The sequence below is a fragment of the Tetrao urogallus genome (genome assembly GCF_951394365.1).
Source record: "Tetrao urogallus genome assembly, chromosome: 8".
In the NCBI taxonomy this organism is placed as follows: domain Eukaryota; kingdom Metazoa; phylum Chordata; class Aves; order Galliformes; family Phasianidae; genus Tetrao; species Tetrao urogallus.
The window spans coordinates 2,041,497-2,064,884 of NC_136821.1; the positions used below are offsets into that span (position 1 = coordinate 2,041,497).

General features: G+C 42.9%; 1 protein-coding gene across 1 annotated transcript in view; it reads right to left on the bottom strand.

Moving 5' to 3' along the window:
* KIF5C (kinesin family member 5C) overlaps positions 1-23,388 on the bottom strand; it is a gene marked incomplete at both ends in the record, with an annotated part of 58,630 nt that overhangs the window by 22,184 nt on the left and 13,058 nt on the right. The window contains 10 exons of the mRNA XM_079538862.1: positions 1,682-1,830; positions 5,988-6,136; positions 6,474-6,578; positions 6,771-6,895; positions 7,411-7,498; positions 8,382-8,437; positions 9,096-9,144; positions 10,940-11,044; positions 15,335-15,408; positions 18,258-18,348. Of these exons, the coding sequence (XP_079394988.1) occupies positions 1,682-1,830; positions 5,988-6,136; positions 6,474-6,578; positions 6,771-6,895; positions 7,411-7,498; positions 8,382-8,437; positions 9,096-9,144; positions 10,940-11,044; positions 15,335-15,408; positions 18,258-18,348 (991 nt within the window). The remainder of the gene's footprint in view (positions 1-1,681; positions 1,831-5,987; positions 6,137-6,473; positions 6,579-6,770; positions 6,896-7,410; positions 7,499-8,381; positions 8,438-9,095; positions 9,145-10,939; positions 11,045-15,334; positions 15,409-18,257; positions 18,349-23,388) is intronic.

Sequence of the window (23,388 nt, forward strand, 5' to 3'; positions counted from 1 at the left end):
TCTAGCTGTAAGGCACAAACCTAATTGTGCACAGAAGTTCTCCTTCAGAGAGAACAGGGCACAGCCACCTTCTGCTGTAATGTTATTTTTATTTTCTGAATATACAGACAAGCTACAGTGCTGGAGTATTTATGCATTCATCTTGTATTCTATACTCAAGATACAGCTTTTGCTACAATTTCATTTGGAAAGAGCCTCCTTTGATACAGTACCCTTCCAAATGATGTTATTCCACAAGGTCAGACAAGAAATCAATAATATGTTGAATGCATTTGATGTATGGCTTGGTAACACCGATGAGAAAAGATGTAGGGGAAGAGGCAGTGTGTGTATTTAGACAAAACAACAAAGGCAGCATTTTGTGTTTAAGCTGCATATAGGATGGATGTGCACAGGTTTTTCTTAAAGATCCTTCCTAGGATGGGAAGGAAATTCTTGAAATTATTATCACACTGAGCAAACACAGAATGAAATGCAGATCATGAAAGTGCCAACAATTCCCAGTGCTCCTCAACGCACACAGCAGACCGACCGTCTCCATAGCGATTTTACCATGTGGATAAGAGAAATATCCCCTGTGCTAACGTGGCCCAACCCCCCAGAGAAAGATGCAGAAAGCAACCATTAGGTCACTACCTGACCTGAAAGGCAAGGAAACAGCACAGTGAGGTGGAAGAAAGTGACACTGCTTTGCACCCATAAGGGACAGGCATTATCTTTTTAGTATGGACAGCAGAGATTTTATCTGTGTTATTCAAAAGCAGACTTGACAAGTGCAAGGTAATTTGTGACTAATAATTAAATCACATATTTGTTCTCAATGCTGGCGAGCAAGAGGCATGCAATGGGTTACTGAACTGCTGCAAGCATCAAAACATAGAACTGAGATGACAAGCAATATGGAAAGGAAAAATTACTCCAGGGAAGCAGCCTTTCACTGCTGTGGGCTTGTTGGGATTTCAGGGTGTGAGAGAAATGCAGGTCTGGTATGTCCTGGTTTTAGAGACACACATTTCTTTGTTGCTTATTAGGGGATTGGGTTTGGTTTTGTTTTCTTCCTAAAAGTGGAAGAGGAAGAAAAATTAAAAGTATGGTTGACTAAAATTATCTGTCAAAGCTTTTGTATTTTATATAAATCTATGCAATTAGTGTGTATGCATTAAAAAATCCTTCCACCTTATCAAATGGAACTTCATCTTGTACCTTAACCTGAACAGCAATTTCATGTTTCTATGAAAAACGCTAGCTGTTCTTAGATAGATTTCACTTAGAAGCCAGAAAAGCAGAGAAGAGGTGATTCTTCTCATCAACAACATTCCTAGTCACTGTACTAGAGCACTACTTGTTCCAATGTTAAATTTAATTATTTAAAAAAAAAAATCTTACTTTGAAGCAAAATGGAACCAATTCTCATGCCTGAGAAGCACAGTTCTCTGTAGAAAATGAAATTTTATCTTTTCTTATTAGTTTAATATTACTAACAGTATTGAGAATTATCGATGCACCTCCAGTGCAGGGCACTGGAAGCTCAGCAGAAGGGTTGGAGCAGGATTCCCAAGTCTGTGGCCAGCAACAGGCAGCAGTGTGGCCAAAGGTGCTAAGCAGGCTGTGTGCTTTGGAGTTTAACACATAACTCAAACCTGCCCTTAAAACACACCCAATCCCATTTTCCCACACATACCATTTCTCCACCTGTTCAGTTCCAGCTCCAGATGCTGGATAACATTCTTTAGACTCTTGTTTTTGTCTTTTTCCTTCTCGTACTTTTTCTTCCACTCCTCTGCAGTCAGTTCCAGATTCACAGAGACTGTGTTCTTAATGGTCTTAGCTCTGCATAACAAAAATAGGCGTCAGCTGCTCTGCAACTTCTATCTCAATGCAGCAATAGGGGATTTGGAAATTTTTGTATTACATCAAGGAAAACTACGAAACATTTGCAGTTTATTTCCTGAAATACAATGTCACAATTCCATTTTCTCTCAGAACCTCAGTAGTGTTACCACCTAGAATCACAGAATGGAGCTGGAAGGGACCTCAAGGATCATGAATCTCCAACCCCCCGCCACACGCAGGGCCACCAACCTCCCCATTTCATAGCAGCCCAGGCTGCCCAGGGCCCCATCCAACGTGGCCTTGAACACCTCCAGGGATGGACGGGGCATCACAGCCTCTCTGGGCAGCTGTTCCAGCACCTCACTACTTTCATATTATTTCTATTTAAGCCTCAATAGGATTTTTCTGCCTTCAGTCACGTGTGGATCTGTCTCTGCAGATTTCTTCTGAAATGAAAAGCTCAAGAAACTGTCTTTAGATAACTGACAAAAACAAGCCTGGTTATTACTTCTCTGCTAAGAAAGCCACCAACTCATTATTTACAGCTTTTTCTGGCTTAGGCTGAAAAGCTCAGTGGAAGAAGGGAAGCAGAGGAGAGCCATGGGTCGCTGATTGCTACCTGGGCTGCTGCTTGGCTGAGGAAGCACTTCTGTTCTGTAGGCAGCAAAGCTGGCTGCTGCACCACTAGGCAAAAATCACCAAACCCAAATCTGTTTAACAATCACCACCACTTCACTGTTGTGAAACTGCTCAGTTCCAGACAAACCTGAACGATTGCAAGAGAAAATGCAAAACGAGCAGGAAAAAACCACACAGCATCTCCCCTAGCAAAACCACTTTTAAAGGAGAAAAGCAAACAAATCAGAAGGAATGAAGAAAGCTGCAGATCTTTGTTCCTCACTGCTCAGGTCTGAGCCCCTCCGGACATACCCAGTGTTAGCAAACACAGGAGAAATTTGGTCTCTGTTTAAGTAATGGAAGAACAGAGCATGGTTTGTGGTGGGCTGAAGTGCCAGTGCAAGGAACTGCCCTCAGCTATAGATAAACTGGCTAACTCTCCCCTGGGGAGGGCACATGATCTTCTATCTCCTTCATGGCTTCACTTAATGATTCTGAATCACCTTCTCAATATCACAGAATCATAGAATGGCCTGGGTTCAAAAGGACCATAATGATCATCCAGTTTCAACCCCTCTGCCACAAGCAGGGTTGCCAAAAAGTGTGACTTGCACTAGTGTGTGACTTGCACTACGTGGCACGCAGAAGTTTAATTACCTTAGAAGAATTTAAAAATAACCTTGTACTTCAGAAAGATGCAGACACCTAATGGTTGGCTTTTACGTACTGTCTTATATTCTGCTAAAAGCCCACATTTCTACTCACTGAAAAAATGCCACACCATAAAACACACTGACTGCATTGCACTGCTGATGGATGAAGCATGCAGCAGTAACTACAATTAAAAACAACATAAAAACACCAAAAAAAAAAAAAAAAAAAAAAGAAGGAAGAAGAAGTCACTGCTAACAGAGGAGCCCATGAATTTGCAGCTGGGTCTGTGAAGATGAATTTTACCCCGACACTTACTTTAATGGTGATATTTCTTTATTGCTTGGCAAAATGGAGGATCTGGTAATCAACCATGAGTCACACACCTTTCCCTTAACGTTACTCAGCCCTTAATGCTGTCACATCAGAAAAATGGAATGTCACAGCCAAAGGGCCTGGAAATGAAACCATTCCCCACAGACAGCAATATTGCTGTTGGAAGTGCTGACAGACAACACTCTGCTTGTACAGCAAGTGTGCTCCTCTGCAGGGCTGGCACATCAGCAGCCCTCCTCTTTGCATGTCCTTCCTCACAATTAAATGCTCCCCAGGACCTCCTGTTTCAGCACAACTCTATAGCTTCTAAGCAGAAAACTAAAAATGACCAACACATTACTCACTAATCAAGCTGCCTCGCAAAGAATGCGGCCCTCTTCCCACTTCCTTCAGCTGACATCCTAGTCCTCAGCAAGGAACACTTCTATAAATTAGAAACAGAAAACCTTCCTCCTCCTAACAGTGTTAAGCATTTCTAGCACATGATTTGCATTCGAGGTTTATGGTTGTTTGTGGTGGGATGGCCAGCATGTATAGCAGGTGAACTCCCTCTGCTGCTCTCAGCTGTCCTGTCACTGCAGTCCAAGCTCTGCTAGCCAGGATGTGCAAAGGAGGTCTGAAAATGGTTTTGCTTTCCAAACAGAAAGGCAAGTTTTACTGATTACTGGAAAGAGAAATGAAACCAAGAGAAATGTGAGCTGGAATAATACAGAAACTGGACTTCCTCTGCATACGGATCCCTCAGTACCCATGCAAACAAGTTCCCAGAGATCCTGGAGTATGGTCATGCACTGCAGACCAAAATTAAGTCCCTTCATGAATCTAGAGGTTTTAAAAGCAGCCACACACACAAATCCATGCTCCATGGCCCTGTAATTCCTTTACTCTGAACTGTTAAGTCTTACTGCTCACCTTTCCTTTTACTTCAGACTCTACCTGCAGGCACAGAGCCCACAGAATGAAACCCATCACAGTGCCTACCTGCAATTTAAAATGAAATGCAGCTTTACTTCTTAACCACAGCAGACACCATGACACCAGAGACTTACACAGGACGAGCCAGCAGCAATTTTGGGAATGCTCGTTAGTTTTACAGAAGTACAAGATCCACACTTGTCTGAAACCATCTGAAGTCAGAAAACTCTACATGGGGAGGTTTCAACTGCGATCCGTGCAAATATTTAAACTTTTGCCACCTACAAAATCAGCAAATCTCTGTATTTGAGAGTCGTTAACAATTTATATTGACTTCCATGCTATAGGAAGCAGAGCTCAGAGGAATCCAGGCTATGTACAGCTACCTGACTGCGCACAGATCCTTCCCCACCTGCACAAATCCCAGCATCAGACAAGTTAATCCTGTTTCTGGCACTGCCAGATGGGGAAAGCGTTGTGGAACTGTCTGCCAGCCTTAACCTACAGCATCACCCTTAATCCCCACAGCTGTCCATTAAGAGGGGCTACACCAACTGCATCTCTATGCCCTTTGGGTCCATCCTGTAGTTTTGTATGCTCTTATGTGAATGCATTACAGAGCTCATCTTCCTTCAACAAAATCCAAGGAAAATCCAAGGAAGAGCTCACCTTAAACACTACAGCGGGGAGATGAACTAATACAAGATTACCAGATTTGTCTTTTATACAAGATTTTAATTTCCTATGTAAAATGCACCATAACAGTGTCAATTTTAATGCAAAACTTATGCCAAGTGGAAGACACAACCTATTTTCTGACCAAGATAAATCAAATTATCGTACAAACTGTTAAATAATCTCTCAAACAATCTTAAGCTGCTAGAATTTTCTTCATTTTGCTATCATGCAAATAAATATATACGACACAAAGCAAATGACTCTCAGAATTCTCTTTAGTTACAATAAAAGGAATCATGTAATGAGCCTGACTGTTTTGGCAACCTTTCCAAATGTATTTCATATGACTACATCCAATGATACACACACAAATAAAATCTTCCTTTCAACCACTTCCACATTTTGTTAATCCTTGCTTGCTCCTAAATTATGAACGATGCTCTCAACATGTAAAGCCATCATGGTCATCTACCAAAACTGCCAGCATTACACTGCATCCACATTCTTCAGTTTTCTGAATTTACAGTTTAAAAAAATATTTTTTTGCAACCATAACAATAATCAGTGAGATGGCATTCAAGGAGAAGATACATCTTAAAAGCAACAACAGCAGTAGGAGGCAGAGCAATACCCAATGTTTTCCACTGAATTAGCCAGCAGAAAACTGCCCAACACCATTATCTTCTCCACAAAACTTTAAAGAACTATGAGAACACTTCATACTTTCCAAAGTAGAGCAGCTGTTGGCCAACACTAATACTTCTTTTACTGGTACCATACAGAATAAAGCGACAGTCTGCTCAAGTTCTTCAGTTCTGTCTTTTGAACAACTTCAGAAATCGTGACCTCCACATTTAAAAACGCCTCTTCATGTCACTGCCACCAGCACAGCTGGCTCAGAACACATGGAAGAGCTCCAATGAGAGCTATCTATCTTTGTGCCAAGTAGGACTCACCGCTGTCCAAACATCAGGGTCGACTTTGTTTCTGCTTCATTGAAAATAGAAGGAGAACAGCATATAACAATGGTGGTTCTGCAGTTTCCACCGAGGGAATCCTGAAGTATCCGGGTCATTTTGCTGTCACGGTATGGAACATGAGTTTTCTAATCAAAATACAAATAAGATGCGTGAACAATTTTTTTAAATAGCAGTAGAGAATATCAGTCAACAACAACAGGATTAATGAACTTTGAGGCATACAGTCCTCAAGTGCAGTAGTTTTGATTGTGCTATGATGAATTGCACTGGATAACCACTCAAGTGAAATCACTAGCAATTTGCTTTTTTATCTTTAGTAGAATACTAAAACCATTATTGGATTGTGGTTGAAAAACCAATACTTCCTTCTTTCTGAACTGAAACCGTAGCTTATTTCTTATATGCATGATAAAGAAAGATAAATAAAGTTATTCTAAACCAGCACAAAACAGGATTACTTACAGTTCCTTCTGCCAAGGCAGATATCACGTTGCCTAAAGCAGACAAAGACTTATTGATATTTTTAGCTTCATCAAGAACAGCACCCTCCGCTCCAGTTTTGCTGACCTACCGAGAGAGCAGGCAACAGTCAGGCTCAGCTACTGGCAAGTCAGTGCAGATGGGGCAGTGCAACAATTAAAGATGCTCTTGGAAGTGCAACAAAGCAAGCTTATCCTCAGCCAAGGGAGATTTTGATATGCACATGCTTAGTTGAGTAATCTCACCAGTATCTCCAAACATTTTATGAAGAAAGACTACCTTCTCACTTCCAGCCAAGTCTACCAGGTACAGTTTTCCACTAAGTTTCTTCTCAGTTTCCACATTTTCTTGTTTAATATTAATAAGGAAGATACTGTGACTTCTAGAGCTGTGTTCATTCATATCTGCAGAGGAATCACATTTTAAAAGTGTTGTGTAAGTGACAGGAAGTTATATTTCAGTGCTATCCAATGCCTAACAAATTCAAGCACAAGAGTCCATTCATTGGAGTCCTGGACAGCAGCATGTCACACCCACAGACCATGGAACAAGCTCTTAGTTCCTTCCACCAAGACTTAAATTAACCAGAACCATAATACATGACAGGCTTGGAAAAAGTTTTTTTCCCCCCTCCCTTTTTTTCTTAAAGAAAAGTTTATCTTTTCCCCAAACCAATGAAATTGAACCAGAAATAGTATGAAAAGGATTAACAGTGACAGTAAAATAAGATAGCATTGCAGGGATACAGAAAGGAAGGAAGGTTCTCTCCATTTGTGCTTCTTCAGGAGTATACAGCACACACAGAAAAATCTCACGTGATACAATAACACTATTTAGATGTGTTGATATAGAACTGCAATAAGAATGTGTGTTCAACATCATGGACAGAGAAAGAATTGTAAGCCCACAGAACACCTACTTGTAACAGCCACGTGGCGGTTAGCTTTCCCTTCATCAATGACATCCAACACCTCCTCAGGACTAGATACAAATCTTTCTGTACAACCCTGGAAATGAAACACAAGAAAAGTTTAGAAGAGCACGAGTACTCCAAATGCCATCAAGAGTCTATAGCACGGATGATCAAATAAGAAGAAGAATCATCAACACCAGACCCAACCACCAGCAAGGCAGTGACCCACACCTGCCTTGGTACGACTTTCAGCAGCTGTTGATGGGAAAAGTTGAGAGCATTTTTTTTCCAAAATTAAATACTCAGTCAAATCCTAATGTACAGAAGAGAGTTTCCAGACACAGCACATAAAGAACAGCACAGCATATATGCCTACTGCTAATTTGGGTGAGATGATGCATCCAAATTAGTTTTTCTCTCTCGATCCCCACAAGACAGAGCACTCTTTCTCTGCAATATTAGTAAGGGAACTATCTTACTATTTTTACCCTGTCCAGGGTCAGAATAAACAGAATGATATCATATGTACATTATTAGGGTTCACATATGTTCACAAGAAATATATGGTATCTAACTGAGGGCACATTATGAGGAAGTCATAAATCAGTTTACGTGAAATCCCAGCCCAACAAATCTGCTCTAAAATACTGCAAGACTACACTGACAAAGTATTAAAAAAATTCTTCAAGATGTTCTCTTTCATATTCTACATGAAACAGACACAGAAATACTGAGAATTTAACATCACTAGTACACATTGTAAATGTTTGAAGTCAGTAAAGCAAAGCAAACAAATGATTCAAGCCCATTAATATTTCAAGAAACTGTTTGGATTCAGGATCTAATACTGCTTGAGCATTCAAGACAGAACATCAGTTGAATCATCTCAGTAAACACAGAGGTATACAAGCATAAATGAATGTATATGTCTGTTGCCTGAGAAAAATGAAAGGTTCAGCTTCATCTTCGCCACGTACCTTCACGTATGGAACTCTGTTCTTATCTTCATGTACAGCAAGGTTTGTCTTTGACACTAGAAAGAAAGATGGAAACCATGAGGAACATTCCATACATAAGACTGTGTCAAATACAGACATGACACAAAAATGCAAATATTCTGAATATATTAAATATATTCTGAATGTATTACATCTGTCAGCGCAGAGTGTAGTAATTGCCTACTCCTTATTAACTAATGCTATTTCTGTGCATATATTTTGTTTCTTTTTCTGTAGATCTTGTACCTGTTTCCTTATAGTTACCTTTATGGAAAAGACCTTTGCTTCACTGCTTGTCCTGGTATGATCAAGGCTAAATGATCCGAATTTGTTCAAAGCAGCAAAAATTCAAAAAGAATCAGAAGGTCTCATGGGAATTCAAAAAAAAGCTTGAGTAGATGTTCCTGAGTGTTACTACGATTTACATTTCTCTGTCTTCAGGCTGATTCCAAAAAGCCTAAGTTACTTTTATTAACATACAGACACACAAATGGTTATCTCCCATAAAATTCCACCTAAGGGAAGCAAAGCAAAGGGAAAAACAATAACAAAAAACAAACAAACAAACAAGAAAAACATCCAGTCACAGTCACACAACTTCAACTTAAATCACTCAAAGACAGAACTGAAGGGAGAAGAAAGCCCCAAAGCAAACCAACCACCACGTAGTTACATACAAAATGGGAAACTTACCATCAAGTAGGTCCCTTATTTTGTCCAAATAGATCTCAAAGTAGGAAACCTAATTAAAGAATCATAAGCATTATGGATTTAAACTCCAGCAGTTTAAAAATGCTTCTACCTATATTTATCTGTCCAAACGAAAAGCACCAAACTAAAAGTAAAACCCATCTCCTGCATGCTTCGAATTGCATCTTTCTCTTTTGAATGATCTGCATGCCAACAACCTCCCTGTTTATCGCTGTTTCATCAGGAATGCATGTCAAAAAGCTTCAGACAAACCCAGCTTCCTCGTACATTTGGACACAGAAATATTGAAAAGAATCAGTGTAACCCAGTTAGCATCATTTCACCACTGCACTGCTGTGACACCACTTGCAGGGCACCTCTGACAAGAGGCAGAGCAATATTCTCCAGCACAAAGGCAGACAGCACAGCCCGTCGTTTAACACGCCACTAACACAAGCCTGACTTACACCCGTTAAATGAAACTCTACAATGAAGCATATTGTAGAAGCTCTTTCCTGAATCAAGTCTCAAACAGCAAATGGAAAACGAGCTTCTCTGTCACAGAAAGAGACAACTGTGCTTGGGATAAAGAACAGAAAATAAGTTTAAGAAGTCGAATGAATGAGTGACTATCTGAATAAAAGGGCATTCAGCTCCAACAGGGGCAAACAGGAACGTGTTGTCAGAGTGGTGCCTAACTGCACCAGAACTAAGATTTACCTAGGGATTATTTAGCAAATCCAGTACCAGATGGCTAAATTGCAGGTATCCATAAATTCTAACCACCTAGTAAAGTATCACTTTATCTCAAGTGAAAAAGAATGTTATATATTTGTTTGTTTGTTTTTGACAACTGCTATTAAATATAGAAGTGCTTCAATTTGGGGCATTTTCTTTGTGTCACATTTAAAGCCATCTTTTGGACCACACATTTCAATAGTCTGGCTCACCCACACTCAGCTCACGTGCTATCTATCATCCCATTAATACACACTGCTGTGGACCCACACATGCAGGAGACATCAAGTTCCCCTCCCAGTTCTTAATGGGTTTCAATTAGAGGGAGAAAAAATTGATATTCGTTTTCTGAGCTGGCTTAGTTATTAAAAGAGTGTGACAGTTTGGTTATAATCTTGCTCCAAATGACAGAATGTGCATTTCTCTAAATGACAGCTCCTTGATCATCACTCACTCATTCACTGCTACTTAGGCAGCTTTTCTGTTACAATATTCATAGATGTCAGCTAGGGTAGGAAACCACAAAAACTGCTCAGTGCTGGCAGAATGTGATTTATAGAGTGATAAAATTCTGCTGGGACAGGAATTTAATATGTCTGGTGTCTTGTACAAGGGGGTCCCCATCTGTTAGCATCAAAATGTTATCATGCAGAATAGGAATAGACAGGAGACTTTTACAGATGATGAAAAGAAATCAGTGTCACTGCTACAAAAACCATTTCTATGAAAATTCAAAGGTGTCTCTTCTGAAGAGCTCAACGTTTTACATTCTACAGTCTACTCAAATATTTAGATGGTTTATTGTGAGGTTGCTTCTGTCTGCACTTCATGTAGCAGTGACTTCATGTGTATGCTCAAATGCTCCCAGTACAAGAAGAACTACTCCTTCCAGCACATCAGTAATTGGTTCAGAGGTATTCAGATGCATTATTGAAATGCACATGCCCAGAGCACCATCTTCTAAGAAATGTCCTCAGTAAAGCAGTTTGAATCACAGGTAGGAGAAAGGAAAAACTCTGCAGCCATGTGCTCTAACCAAAATCCAGTTTCAGCCCTAGCTGTGCCTTCTTTCAGCTGACCCATTACATAACGTGCCACCCTGCATTTACCTTTATATGAAACTCCAGGTTCTCATCCATGGAATAGATGTGATCAAAGATGTCATGTGCAATTCTCGGAATGATTCCCATTAGCTGAGGGTCATGCAGCTTCCCCTACGGACACAAAAGCAAACCATGACTTGGAAAGTGTTGCTTAAGCACGGGAGAAGGGAAAGCCTTGTTCAAACACACCTTCAGCCAGTGGGGCTCTGCAAACAAGCCTGCTGCTCCGTGGGGATTTGCTTGATGCAAACACACATAAAAGATGGCAGGGTGACTCAACATGTTAGCACTCTTCACCCCATGGAGCACCTATCTGTTTTGTCAGCTCCTACCACTTGTGATGCATGCTGTCCTGCTGCTATGCACACTGCCACTCTCTGATTTAAGACAGATAAACAAACACAAACAAAACAAACTTTCCAGTTACCGCCTGCTGCTCCCAGTTAAAAATCAGCTATTTGGAAACACATCAGAAACAAGAAGCATTAAAGCATCCCAATTCTCTTTTGCCAGTAACAGCTAAAGAGAAGGCTGTGTTGTGGGGACTTGGGGATTAGAGTAATATATTCTGATTTGAGCTTGCTCGGCCTGCTGCCAGAGAGCAGTGCCTCATAAACACCACTGTTCTCTGTGTTAATTTGCACAGCTACCTTCCTCTATTCTAGGAAGAATTGAATATGAGATCAAACCAACTACCCTGGCTGCTTGGCTTTTAATTGCTTTGCTCATTTTGAAAAAATCAGACACAGATTGGAAAGATGGCACTGGTTGAAACCTGAATAAAAACACAGACTTGAAATAAAAACCTTGTCTGACTGCAGCATGCTCAATTGTTATTTCCACGTTTCAATGAACCTGCATAAATATGGAATAACAAGCACTCAAGTCAAGAGGCATAAGACACCATCAGAACCCTGAGATCAGACTGTACCTTCTGATCTTCAGAACATCAGTATCTGCACAACAAAGTACTGTACTCCAAATATTGGTTGGGAATAACAAAACGGGTAGCCATGCAGTTCTCAGTGATGGGAGCTCAGACTTGAGCTGGAGCTGCTAACAGTTATCAAGCAACAAGAAAGTTTTACTAACACAGGCAGAAAGTCGTAAACACACACAATTCTCAGTTATATTTGCTTGTGACCCACTGGTGAGTCCCAAGTTACTCAGCCTTTATTAGTGCACTTAAATAGAGTCTTCCTTGACATCATTTCATGCTGAAGCTGGTGAAATGGCAGTCGAGTCATTAACCTAGGATAAAGGAAAATCTGACACGAATAACCAACGCTGTCTCTCTTCCTCTCTCTCAGCTTGCATTTAAAGCAGCTACCAGGTTTCTCCCTTTCAACTATGTATATCAGGGGGAAAAACAGAAGACAGAGGCTGAAAGAGAGAAATCAGCTGCTTTCCTGACTGCTTTCCCTCTAAAGCAGCTCTCAGCTGTATCTGAACAGCATTTTATTCATGTTATATAAGCAATATCAACTTCTGCAGTGGAAGAAGTTAAATGCTATACTATACACATCACCCTATGAAGCACTGCAAAAGCTAAGTCCTGGTTGTACAATATGGTGTTTTAATTCAGAAAATGAAAAAGAGGGTGATTAAATAAATTCCTGAGGGAGGGGAAAGAAATCTGTATGCATGCACACTCGAAACAAAACCCAGCACTGTGTTTTGCCTTGCCAGCAAAGGCTTCACTGCACAATGCTTAGCTCCATTACACAACACTGGTTTTGGACAGACACTGCAATACAATTTTCACACTATTCATTCATTCCTTCTCAGTGAAGAAGTCCTTAGGTTCCACCAAAGCCGACTGACTACCCGTCCTGCATTACTGCACACAGACAGTCTTCCCAAAGAGGATAAAGGAGCTTTTAGTAAACCAGGATAAACAGAAATTTGTTGGTATTTCTTCACCACTCCCATATGCAACCAAAGGTGCATCCAAACTATAAAGCAATGTAAGATGCATGATCCAGCTAGCTGTGGCAGCTACAGATCCAGAAACAAAGGAGCTAAGCAGTGCCTCCTTTTCCCTAGGAGCGCTTAGATTGTTGCATGGATTGCTAGCTCAGCCAAAGAATAGTGTGAATTCAGAGTTCTGTCCCAGGGACTTCTGCCTGCACAGAGATGTGTCAGCTCTGGCATCTCTGCACTGTGCTGCACTGCACAAGGTAAAGGGTGCTTGGTCTCTGCATAAATGACAACCCAGGGAAGTATTTGTTTACATGTTCTCCTAACCTCTAGAAGCTGTGTAGTATGCCTGCTTTCCTTTCCATAGCTTTCACTGTAGTGAGAAAGTAAGTTAATTTGTAAAACAAAATGATTAAGGCTGCATGTAATTCAATCACTGCACCTACAACTTTGTGAGCTTTGGCTTTCTCATTATTTAAGTCAGTGCTGTCAGAATAGCAATGAAGCAATGAAGCAAGATGACATTCACTGCTTTAAAAACTATAATACCAGCACTCCATTGAAAAATAATTGGTTTAACTTCATTATGAATGGATTTTTATTAAAACAGGAATTCCACAGAGAGCATACATTGGAAGGGAAAACAAAGGAAACGATGGCTATTCACAGAAATCTGCAGGGAAAACAGTGCCATGGGTTTATCTGTAACCTCAGAATGAGTTTGGAGAGAAGTGCTGCTGCTGTTGCTGCTGTCACTTTGACACTGCAGTTAGTAAGCTCCCCCAGAGCACCAGGACAGAGTTCTCTGCTCATTAAGGCCTCGTTTTAAAAACAGCATTAATTTTTAGGGGTTGGACTAGATGATCCCCAGAGGGATCCCTTCTGAGCCCTATAATTCTGTGATCCTACACAGCAAGCAGACAGGGGATAGTGAAGAGCAACATTTGAGACACTGCTGCTTGACTTCAAGGTGTTGACAAGGAGGGACTTGCTATTGAAAACTGCAATGTAACAGCAGAGCCAATCAGTTTCTCCTGTCGAAAAAAACCTACATGTTTTTAAAGAAGATATTCATCCTGCTATGTTTTATTAAATGTTTTATTCACCCAGGAGGAAGGTGGATGTCAGAAAGCCCTTCTTGGCTGTATTACACCGCCATGCCCTGGTTAAGTCTAACACTGATACCAGGCAGCACTCTGCATTTCACAGAAAATCCTTTCCCTATACAGGATTTCATATTTCTTCAACTTCAGACTATTTTTTCCCTCCACAACATGCTGTAGCAACATTACAAGGGGATGTGAGAGTCAAAGAGGGATTAAACTGCATTTAGACTTGATTCCACTTTAGAAATGACAGCTTCTTTTTTATTAAAAAAGCAAAATGGACATTTTTCTACAGCCGTTTTCTTCATCACAGCTTGTAATTCCGAATATAAATTGGCTTTAAGAGATCTTTCCCCATGCCATGTGGAAGGACCCGCTCAAGCCCTGCAGACATTTTGATGTAATTACATTCAGAGCGGGTGGATTACTCAGTCACTGTGCCATCTGTGAGGCCCGAGCTAGTGATTTTCCCCATCCCTAGTCTCCAAAGGAAGCAAGGACAGACTTAATAAGACATGAGGCATCAGTTATTGCATCCTCCAGGAAAGGAGCAACTGTGGCAATTAAACAGCAATTTCATCAGGGCCTACTGGCTCGAGAGAATATTGCTTTCCTTCTCCTTTACCCTTCAGGTCAGGTAGGTCAGCTGTGTTAATCACGTAGCAAAACCATCTGACGCTGTTAAACAAAGGACAGCTTTTTGTTTCCCTTCATTTCATTTAGCAGTGCTTTGCTCTAGATCTCCTGTTGAAAGTTCACAGTTGAACCCAAATGCTTTAAGACAAATACATGTGGCTTGTGCAGTGCTGTGACAGAACAATCCTGTGCTAGGATTAAATGTTTGAATAATCCTTCTGCTATAGGAAGGGACAAGAATATATGCATGTGTCTGCCAGAGCAGCAGGGGAAAAGCAAACCAAACCAAAACAAAAACTTACACAGAAGAAGAAAAAAGACACTGTGGCAACTCCTGTAGCAGAAATAGGAACAGACTTAGGACCTCAGCCACAGGAGCTGATATTCTCCTCCTCTAAAGCAACAATTTCCAAACGCATCAGTTCATCCATCTGTGCCACAGCATGCGAGGCTGGTATTCCCAGAAGATGAGTACAAATGAGAAGACCAATAACCACGGCATGAATTTGAACAATCCTGCATGTAAGGGAACTGTATCCATATTACTGTATTCCCTGCGGATTAAGGAATCTCACTCAGCTTCTTCACAATTGATACACACGGCTAAGCTGTCACGACAAACATGGAAAGGCCATAGTGGTCTGTATTAATGAGCCCCTCACAGCTCAGTGTTCCAGCTAGTAGGTTTGTTCAAGCATGCAGTACATAAAATTCTACTGATTCAACTTTGCCACTGTACCTCCATGGTGTGTGTCTTTCCTGATGATGTCTGCCCATAAGCGAAGATTGTGCCATTGTAGCCTTCAAGAACATCTGCAAAGGAGGAGGAAAACAATTAAAGCTCATAATGGCATCTTGAAGCTGCACTATCAGTGTTTCATACATCTAAAATGCGGAAGGTCAGTCAGAAACATACAATGCAAGTTGCTATCTTCAAGCCTCCAAAGAGGAAGTTGAACAAGCTCACACTTTCTCTATTGCTGTATCACTCAACAGTTCAGAGCCTTATAAATTTTCAAGCTTGTCAGCAAAGCAGGAGAGCAAAGGAAGAAGAGAGACAAACAGGAATTAGCTCTGTTGAAAACAGACTTCCAATCAAGGCAGAACAGTTCTTTATACTGTATACTTCCAAAATGACCCTGCACATAGCAGGGGGGTTGAAGCTACACAGTCATTGTGGTCCTTTTCATCCCAGGCCATTCTATGACTCTGTTCTATGATTCTACTTACTGTAGCAGCTAATGAAGGAGAAGAAACCTTTAGTCTAAAGATCAGTAGTATTGACTCTGCTGCTCCCATCAGACCACCCCACTGCCTGTATATATATGCACATGTCCAGATTAAGTATTATTACACAGACAAATGTAATCTCCTTGTTTGCATCTCCCCATGCATGTATGCAGACGGTCCAGGCCTGCAATGGGACAGACTGTGATCTCCCAGCATACAAACCAGAGAGCCACCAACCCATTTAGAGTAATTTAAAACAATATGTGCAACTTTTTTACATCGGGCATACCATGAAAGTTAAAGGAATGTTGAAAACAGCTATTAATCCTGTGAGAACTTGGAAATCCTGAATGGAAACACTGCATGCATCCCAAGGCACCATGGCCCAAGCAGTAACGTATAGGTTCAGCACAGGCCCTGCTTGTGGGACTATGCTGCCTACATGCAGACACATGATAGTTGGCCTGCCAAAGGGATGTTTGGTGAAAGGCTTTCCACAGAAGATGGTTAATTCACCATCTGTCAGCTGACTAAAAAGAGAAGATGGGCCCTGAGACAAACAGCCTGCCCAAAACTTCAAGTGGAAAAAAACAACAGATGAACAGGAATGATCCCACAAAGATCAGCTGCGGGTTTTATGTAACTCATAACAAACAAGAGAGCCCGAGCACTCTTCTCCATTCCTTGCTGAGCCATCTCTGCATGGATTTTCAGCTTCACTCACTGCTGTGGATGGCCATCCGGCTCAGTCCCAGCACTGCTGCCAGATGGTGCATTGCTGCAAATGTGGCAACACAGACACACTGGCACCGGGCATCCACAAAATATGACAGCACCAGCAGCACTGTGCTGCCTAGTAAAGCTCCACAACACACTGCCCACAGCAGCTGTGGAGCTCTGGAGACCTGGAAATGGAGTGATGGCAAGAACTGGAGGCATTCAAGGCCAGGCTGGATGGGGCTCTGGGCAGCCTGGGCTGCTGGTTGGCGACCCTGCACACAGCAGGGGGTTGGAACTGGATGGGCACTGTGCTCCTTTGCAACCCAGGCCATTCTGTGATTCTAGGGACTGGAATCGTGAAGCCCAAATGCAGCCTTTGGGAGCACATGCAGTGCCCGCCCAGCACCACACCTAGTGGGTTGCTTCTCAAAATCTCCTTCCTTACGTTTCTCATGTACAGAATGTGACATACTTTGGCTGAATTACTGAGCTACTTACTTAAACCTAATCCCATTTCTTTTTCAGCTAAAAAAAACCTCATTTGGATCACTCTTATTGTCAACATCACTATGACAGCCATTGTTTTAGAGCCTGTCAGTCCAGCTGGTGTTTTTGGTGATAACATTAATCACAAGGAAACCATCAGCCACTTCATGGGAGTGTGATGAAGTCTGATAACAAATGGTAACCTTGAAAACTGATCTGAAAAGCCTCCAAGGTTTAAATATTGCTTCACATTGTGACACCTTCAGCTGATATTTCCATGAAGTAAATCACATTGTACCCAACTATCAGAAACAGAACAGCCTGCATCACATTCTTCACTTTATTAGGCTTCAAAGTGAACATTCAATGTTTTATTTCTCTCGCTATATCTAACTTGCACAGAAACAGAAACTCAGGACTGCTGCCTGTAAGAGCCACGTGAGACATCACACACACAAAAAAGGCAAACCAATTATTGGACATCAACTATCCAACATTAGCACACACTGGAATACTGGAACTCTTTGGAACACATCTATAAGTGGAGCTGTGTGTTAGCAATCTGAATGATCTCTAAGCTCTACAAACTCCAGTGCCACCAGTTTTTGTTGAAGGCTTACCCACATGAAGAAGTCAGAATTGCTGTAATTAGCCTCCCCTCAGAGAGCAGGCAACTTGAGCCTTATGACTCATTTCCTCTCTACAACATCAAATAATTAGCTTCTGGTCCTGATCCCTTATCGCCCAGACTACACGTGTGATGGCAGCCCACTTCCTCCTGAACAAAACCCAGGGCTGCCATCAACACAGCTCAGCCCAGGCCCTCTCTCTGCAGGCAGCATCCAGCTCACCAAGCTGCCTACTCCTCTAAAGGCTGAAGAGCTTTCCAGCACCGCTCCTGCACCTCTGAACAACCCCAGATCTCCCATACCCACAGCATTCACCACACAGCTTTGTGCTGTGGCCAGCTGTGACAACATCCCCACTATCTGAACACTGTGATGTAAAAAGAAAAACTGAGGACCGAACCCTAGGAACAAGCAGGCCAGCCACTGCATGGAACCACTGAGGGACAGACAAAAAAAAACCATCAAAAACCCATGCCTGCAATAATTACTAAGTTCTGGTATAGACTGCTCTAGTATCCTGTCTTTAAATGGCTTGAGTGGACAGGGAGACATCATTTTCCTTCCCCTGAAACGGCAATAAAGAAGAACAACACCTACCTTTAACAATCTGCTTGGCACAGGCATTATAAACTTGCTCCTGGGTTGTGTTGGGAGGTAACACTCTGTCAAAGACATAGGGCTTCCCTTGCTGCAAACCAAACAGAGACTTTTGTAAGAGAAGGGACATCACACACAGTTATACAGACCCCCTTAAGCAGGCAACCTGAAACGCAGCACCTACTTTGGCACAAAGAAAGGCATTTGGTGCAATGGGAGCTACAATATTTTGTTGACTACAGAGATGTGACATCTCATGCTCTCTGCAAACATCGCTTCTATAGTTGGCAAAAAAAAAGCAGCATAGGCTTTCTGTGTGCTTCTATTTGGGCCAGCAGCTACTGTTGCAGGACTGATTCTTTTCTCCCTCTACTTAAAAGGGAAAATAATCATTTTAATATTTACCAAAGATTTGCTGTTCATCACTGTAAAATGGTGAAAGCTGTGTTGTGAAAAACACAGACCAGAGCAACTTGCAAGTCCTGAGAGCTCCTTTCTGGTGACACTGAGGTGGCACGGCACAGACCCAGCACCCAGAACTTGGGCAGAAACTGCCCAACCTCATTTGTATGCTTAACATGCAGATATGTATTGGTAAAACCATAGGACACACATGATAGAAGCAGCCCAGTCGAGCTCAGAAATTATTATGGTTTTTATTCTTATTACCACCAGGTGACAAAATGCCTTGTGCAAAGAGCCAGCCTTTTAGATTCTATCGGGGCCATCTCCAAGCTGGGAGCCACCAGAGCCCCACCAGACACACAGCCACCCTGACTCCTTGCTGTACTTATTCTGCATCTACACCTGGTAAAATAACTGCCAAAATCACTCTGAGAAGATGTTGATGCTCTTTGTAGCAAGTGCAGCTGGTTACAAGAGAGAGAGTAGCAACCCTGTGAACAGGTTTGTTTGATGCTTAAAAGACTAATCATTTTCAAGACAGCAGTTCAGTTCTTACAACTCCGCAAAAGCAAGCTAGGCATTTGCATTTAAAGTAAGATTCCTTTATTACACTAAGCGGACCTGTCGTATCTTCATCTCCCATCAAAGCCCGTAATGTTTCCCGTCCAAGATGTGACATTTTACTCTGAGATGAGTGCAGTGAGGGCTGCAAAGCTGCTGACAGGTGGCTGTGTGCCTGTCGTAGTACTTTGCTCTGTGCCTCCAGTGTGCTGCTGCTGCAGCCTGCAGCACTGTGCTCTGATAGCCAGCTCTGCCATGCTCTGGTTTGACTTCAGGCAGATCAAAGGCATGCGTGCTCCTTAAATTTGGGAATGGTTGATTGGAAGAGACTTTCAGTTCCAACTGCCTGCTGTATGCTGGCTGTCCCCCAGCTCAGGCTGCCCAGGGCCCAACCATGGCACCTCCAGGAATGGGGCACCACAGCTCTTGGAAGCAGTGCCAGGGCATCTCCACCTCTGGGTAAAGAGTTTCTCCCTAATACCTGACCTAAATCTCCCCTCTTTTAGTTTAAGTCCTTTCTCCCTTGTCTTACCATTATCTGACCGTGTCCACAGTTGCTCTTCCCCCCTGTTCCCTTTAGGTACTGAAAGACTGCAATGAGGTCACCCCACAGCCTTCTCTTCTCCAGGCTGAGCCAGCCCAGCTCCCTCAGCCTGTCTTTTTATAAGAGGCGCTCCAGCCCTCTGAGCATCTTCATGGCCTTCTCTGGACCCCATCCTATCTCAAGGTTAGGAAAGTAAAAGTGATTTAAAAGAAAAAATCAGGGCAACACCTTGTGCTGCAATGGGCAATCCAGACATTCCACTTGATCAAACAAGATCCAAAAGAGGAGACCATGACACCCAGCACAGCCCTGGTAGCAGCAGGACCACAGGACAGTGCCCAACCAGCCCCAGCCTCAGCACTCCATGTCATCACAGCTTTCTGTAATGTGCCATTTTCCCCTTGTAGTGCCCAGGGCTGTGGGGCTGGCCAGCCTGAAATTGCCAGATGATTGTGGAATCATTTCTCAACTGGACTTTTTACCTACTTATCCCCTGCAGAGGGACTGTCCCAGCCTGCTCACCACAAGCACTGGGTGCAGACTGGGTGCCAAAATATCAGAAGGACATAAAACTATGAGGGTGGACAGTGAGAGGACAAGGAGGAATGGTTTTAAACTGAGACAGGGGAGGTTTAGGTTGGATATTAGGAGGAAGTTTTTCACACACAGGGTGGTGAGGCACTGGCACAGGTTGCCCAAGGAGGCTGTGGATGCCCCATCCCTGCAGGCATTCAAGGCCAGGCTGGATGTGGCTCTGGGCAGCCTGGGCTGCTGGTTGGTGACCTGCACACAGCAGGGGGTTGGAACTGGATGAGCACTGTGCTCCTTTGCAACCTTTGCAACCCAGGCCATCCTATGATTCTACGATTCTATTAGAGAGCTCCCAAAGGAGGAGTACAAAGATGGGGAAGGGTCTGAGGGCAAGGGATGTGAGGAGCTGCGGCCATAAGCAATAGGCACTAATCAAAGAGGCCAAAGCACAAGTGCACACATAAGTGCAGCTATCCACCTACCAATTTATTCCCTTCACGCCTGAGCTGAGGCACATCAGCTAAGCAATGTGAGAGAGCAGCAGGGAGATGCCAGTACATCACTGCACCACAGCAAACATCGCACTTCAGGCAAACGCTGCTCCCGTGCCATCAATCCACTGAGCTCTCAGCAGCCCCAGTGCCAGAGCCTTCCGGAACAGCCCTGCTGTAATTGTGCTGCATGCAGCTGGAAGAGGCACCGCCTGTCATTTATCTGTCAGACTGAAAAGCTTCAAATGTAAAGCAGTAATTCATAAATGTGCTACGCAGGTCAAATTCCTTCCTCAGAATTTTTGTTCTGGAAAGCTGTAAGGCTGGCACACCCAGGGCTGGTGTCTGAAGGCAATAAATGCATGTTAAAGGGGTTTTGGTGCCCCATCCCTGGAGGCATCCCAGGCTGGATGTGGCTCTGGGCAGCCTGGTCTGCTGGATGGCAACCCTGCACATAGCAGGGGGTTGGAACTGGATGAGCACTGTGGGCCTTTGCAACCCAGGCCATTCTGTAAGTCTATGATTCTAAAGATCCCAAAGCAGCTGTCATCAGGAAGACAAAATTAGAGTTCCACTATCTAAGCAGCACTTATATTTCAGGGGAGGGTTTTTATGGCTCATCTCCCTGTTGATTTTGGACAAAGACAACTCAGGGCTCAGGCTTGGCAGCTTTCTCAACTCCTGAGGGTACACACAAAGATCTGGAGCTTTTTCATTGTAATTTATTGCATTTTTGGGGTGCTGTGCTTCCAAGCTCTGAGTTTATGGCAGACTTTCCTCGAAGGTAACAAGAGCCACATCCATCCTACAAAGGCAACGTGATGGCAGAGCCAAAGCTTTTGCTCCAGAGCATAGACAAGGTGAGCAAGCACAAACATCACCATATTCCTAGCATCTCCTTAAACAGGACTTTTTTCCTATTGCCACCTTCAGAAATAACACTTTTTTCCTACCATTCAACCTGAACTAAGTACCAAAATCAGGAGGATTTCAGCCTTGTTACAGCTTATTCAAGAGAATAATAAGCAGCCAAAAACAACATGTCACTTCAGGAAGCGACGCTACCAATTTTATCCCCATCCGTTATTTTTCCATTCATTTGGAATGGAAATTTCTCATTACAGGCCACGTATTACCTCTCACACATAAATCACATCTTCCTTGCCATGCCACTGCTTCCTGCAGTCCCTCTGACAATCTGCTCCATTAACTGCTGCACCACGGCTGGGCTGAGTGCTCAGCAACACCCACACCTCTGACAGCCCTCTGACTGCAGGCAGAATGCCACCCAGCCGTGCTGCCAACTCCTTCACCAGCTTCATGCTCTTACTGAATTTGCAGATTTGCTGTTTAATAAAAAAACAAACCCAAAGATTTCACAGGCACAAACAGAATTCTAATGATGCACCACCAGAATTGTGATTTCACAGGCAATGTCACAGGGCAGCGACGTCACTAGAAGATAATGCACTCTCAATACAACATAACAATGCATTTCCTGGTTTAAAAGAAAAAAAAAAGTCTGCTCTTCTAAATTTCAGGCAGAGATGAAATGGGAAATGGTTCAGTGCTTAGAGCAGCATGCTAACAATTAGAGCCTGAATGCAGCTCATGGTTAATTCCCTGTGATCTTCAGGCTGGCTTGGATCCATGTGTACCTGCAGGAGGCATTGAGCTGTGTGGCAGGATCCACAGCCCCACAGGGAGCTCCAGAGTGCCTTATGAGAAGCGTGAGCAGAATGAGATGGCTTAGAACTGAGCACCCAACAGCCAGCACATAGCTCAGGTATGGAATCAATAAAGTAAAAGGGAAGAAAGGAATACAAAACCCTGAATTTATTTGCTTTTTTGGGCTGTATGCAGCTATCTGAATCAGATGAGGAGCTACAGCCTGAAAACATGCCCAAGAATCAGAGATACCATCTCACATTTATTCATTTATTAAGACAGACACAGATTTGCTCTGCTTGCACAGGAAACCTGAAGACGAGCATGAAGTCAGTAAGGACATTTCTTTAGAAAACTGGATTGGCCATGGGCTGTGTTCCACCAGCCTGACCTCAAGGCTCCTTGTATCACATCAGCACATCTCATATTTGGTTGCATGCCGTGCAGCCCATCTGCACGCACCGCATGGAGCACAGAGGGGCCCTGCAGAGCTGGGGAGGCCGGGGGCAGCTGTGTGCAGCACACAGCCTGCTCACACACACAGCCTGCTCACACACAGCCTGCTCACACACACAGCCTGCCACAGGAAGGCTGCAGGCAGCTGAGCACCTGACAGAGCACAGAAACAAACTTATCAGCTGAACTGCTCGGCATACAGCAGCCGTGCTGCAGCACTCCAATGCTCCGCTCAACCCAATTCCAACTGATGCAGTGGAAATGAATGGTCTGTAGGTGGGTTTAATACACCATACAAAACTGCACTGTGGATGAGTATTCAGGTAACAACATCGTGTGATATGTAGGAGCTTAATTAAAGGGAAATTATTTCCCAGTTCTTACCAGCACATCCGTGCCTGTGTAGGAGAGGTTTTATAAATAAAAGATTCTTAATTGCAGGCCCGGAAGACAGAATTTTTTAAAGATCAGAAAG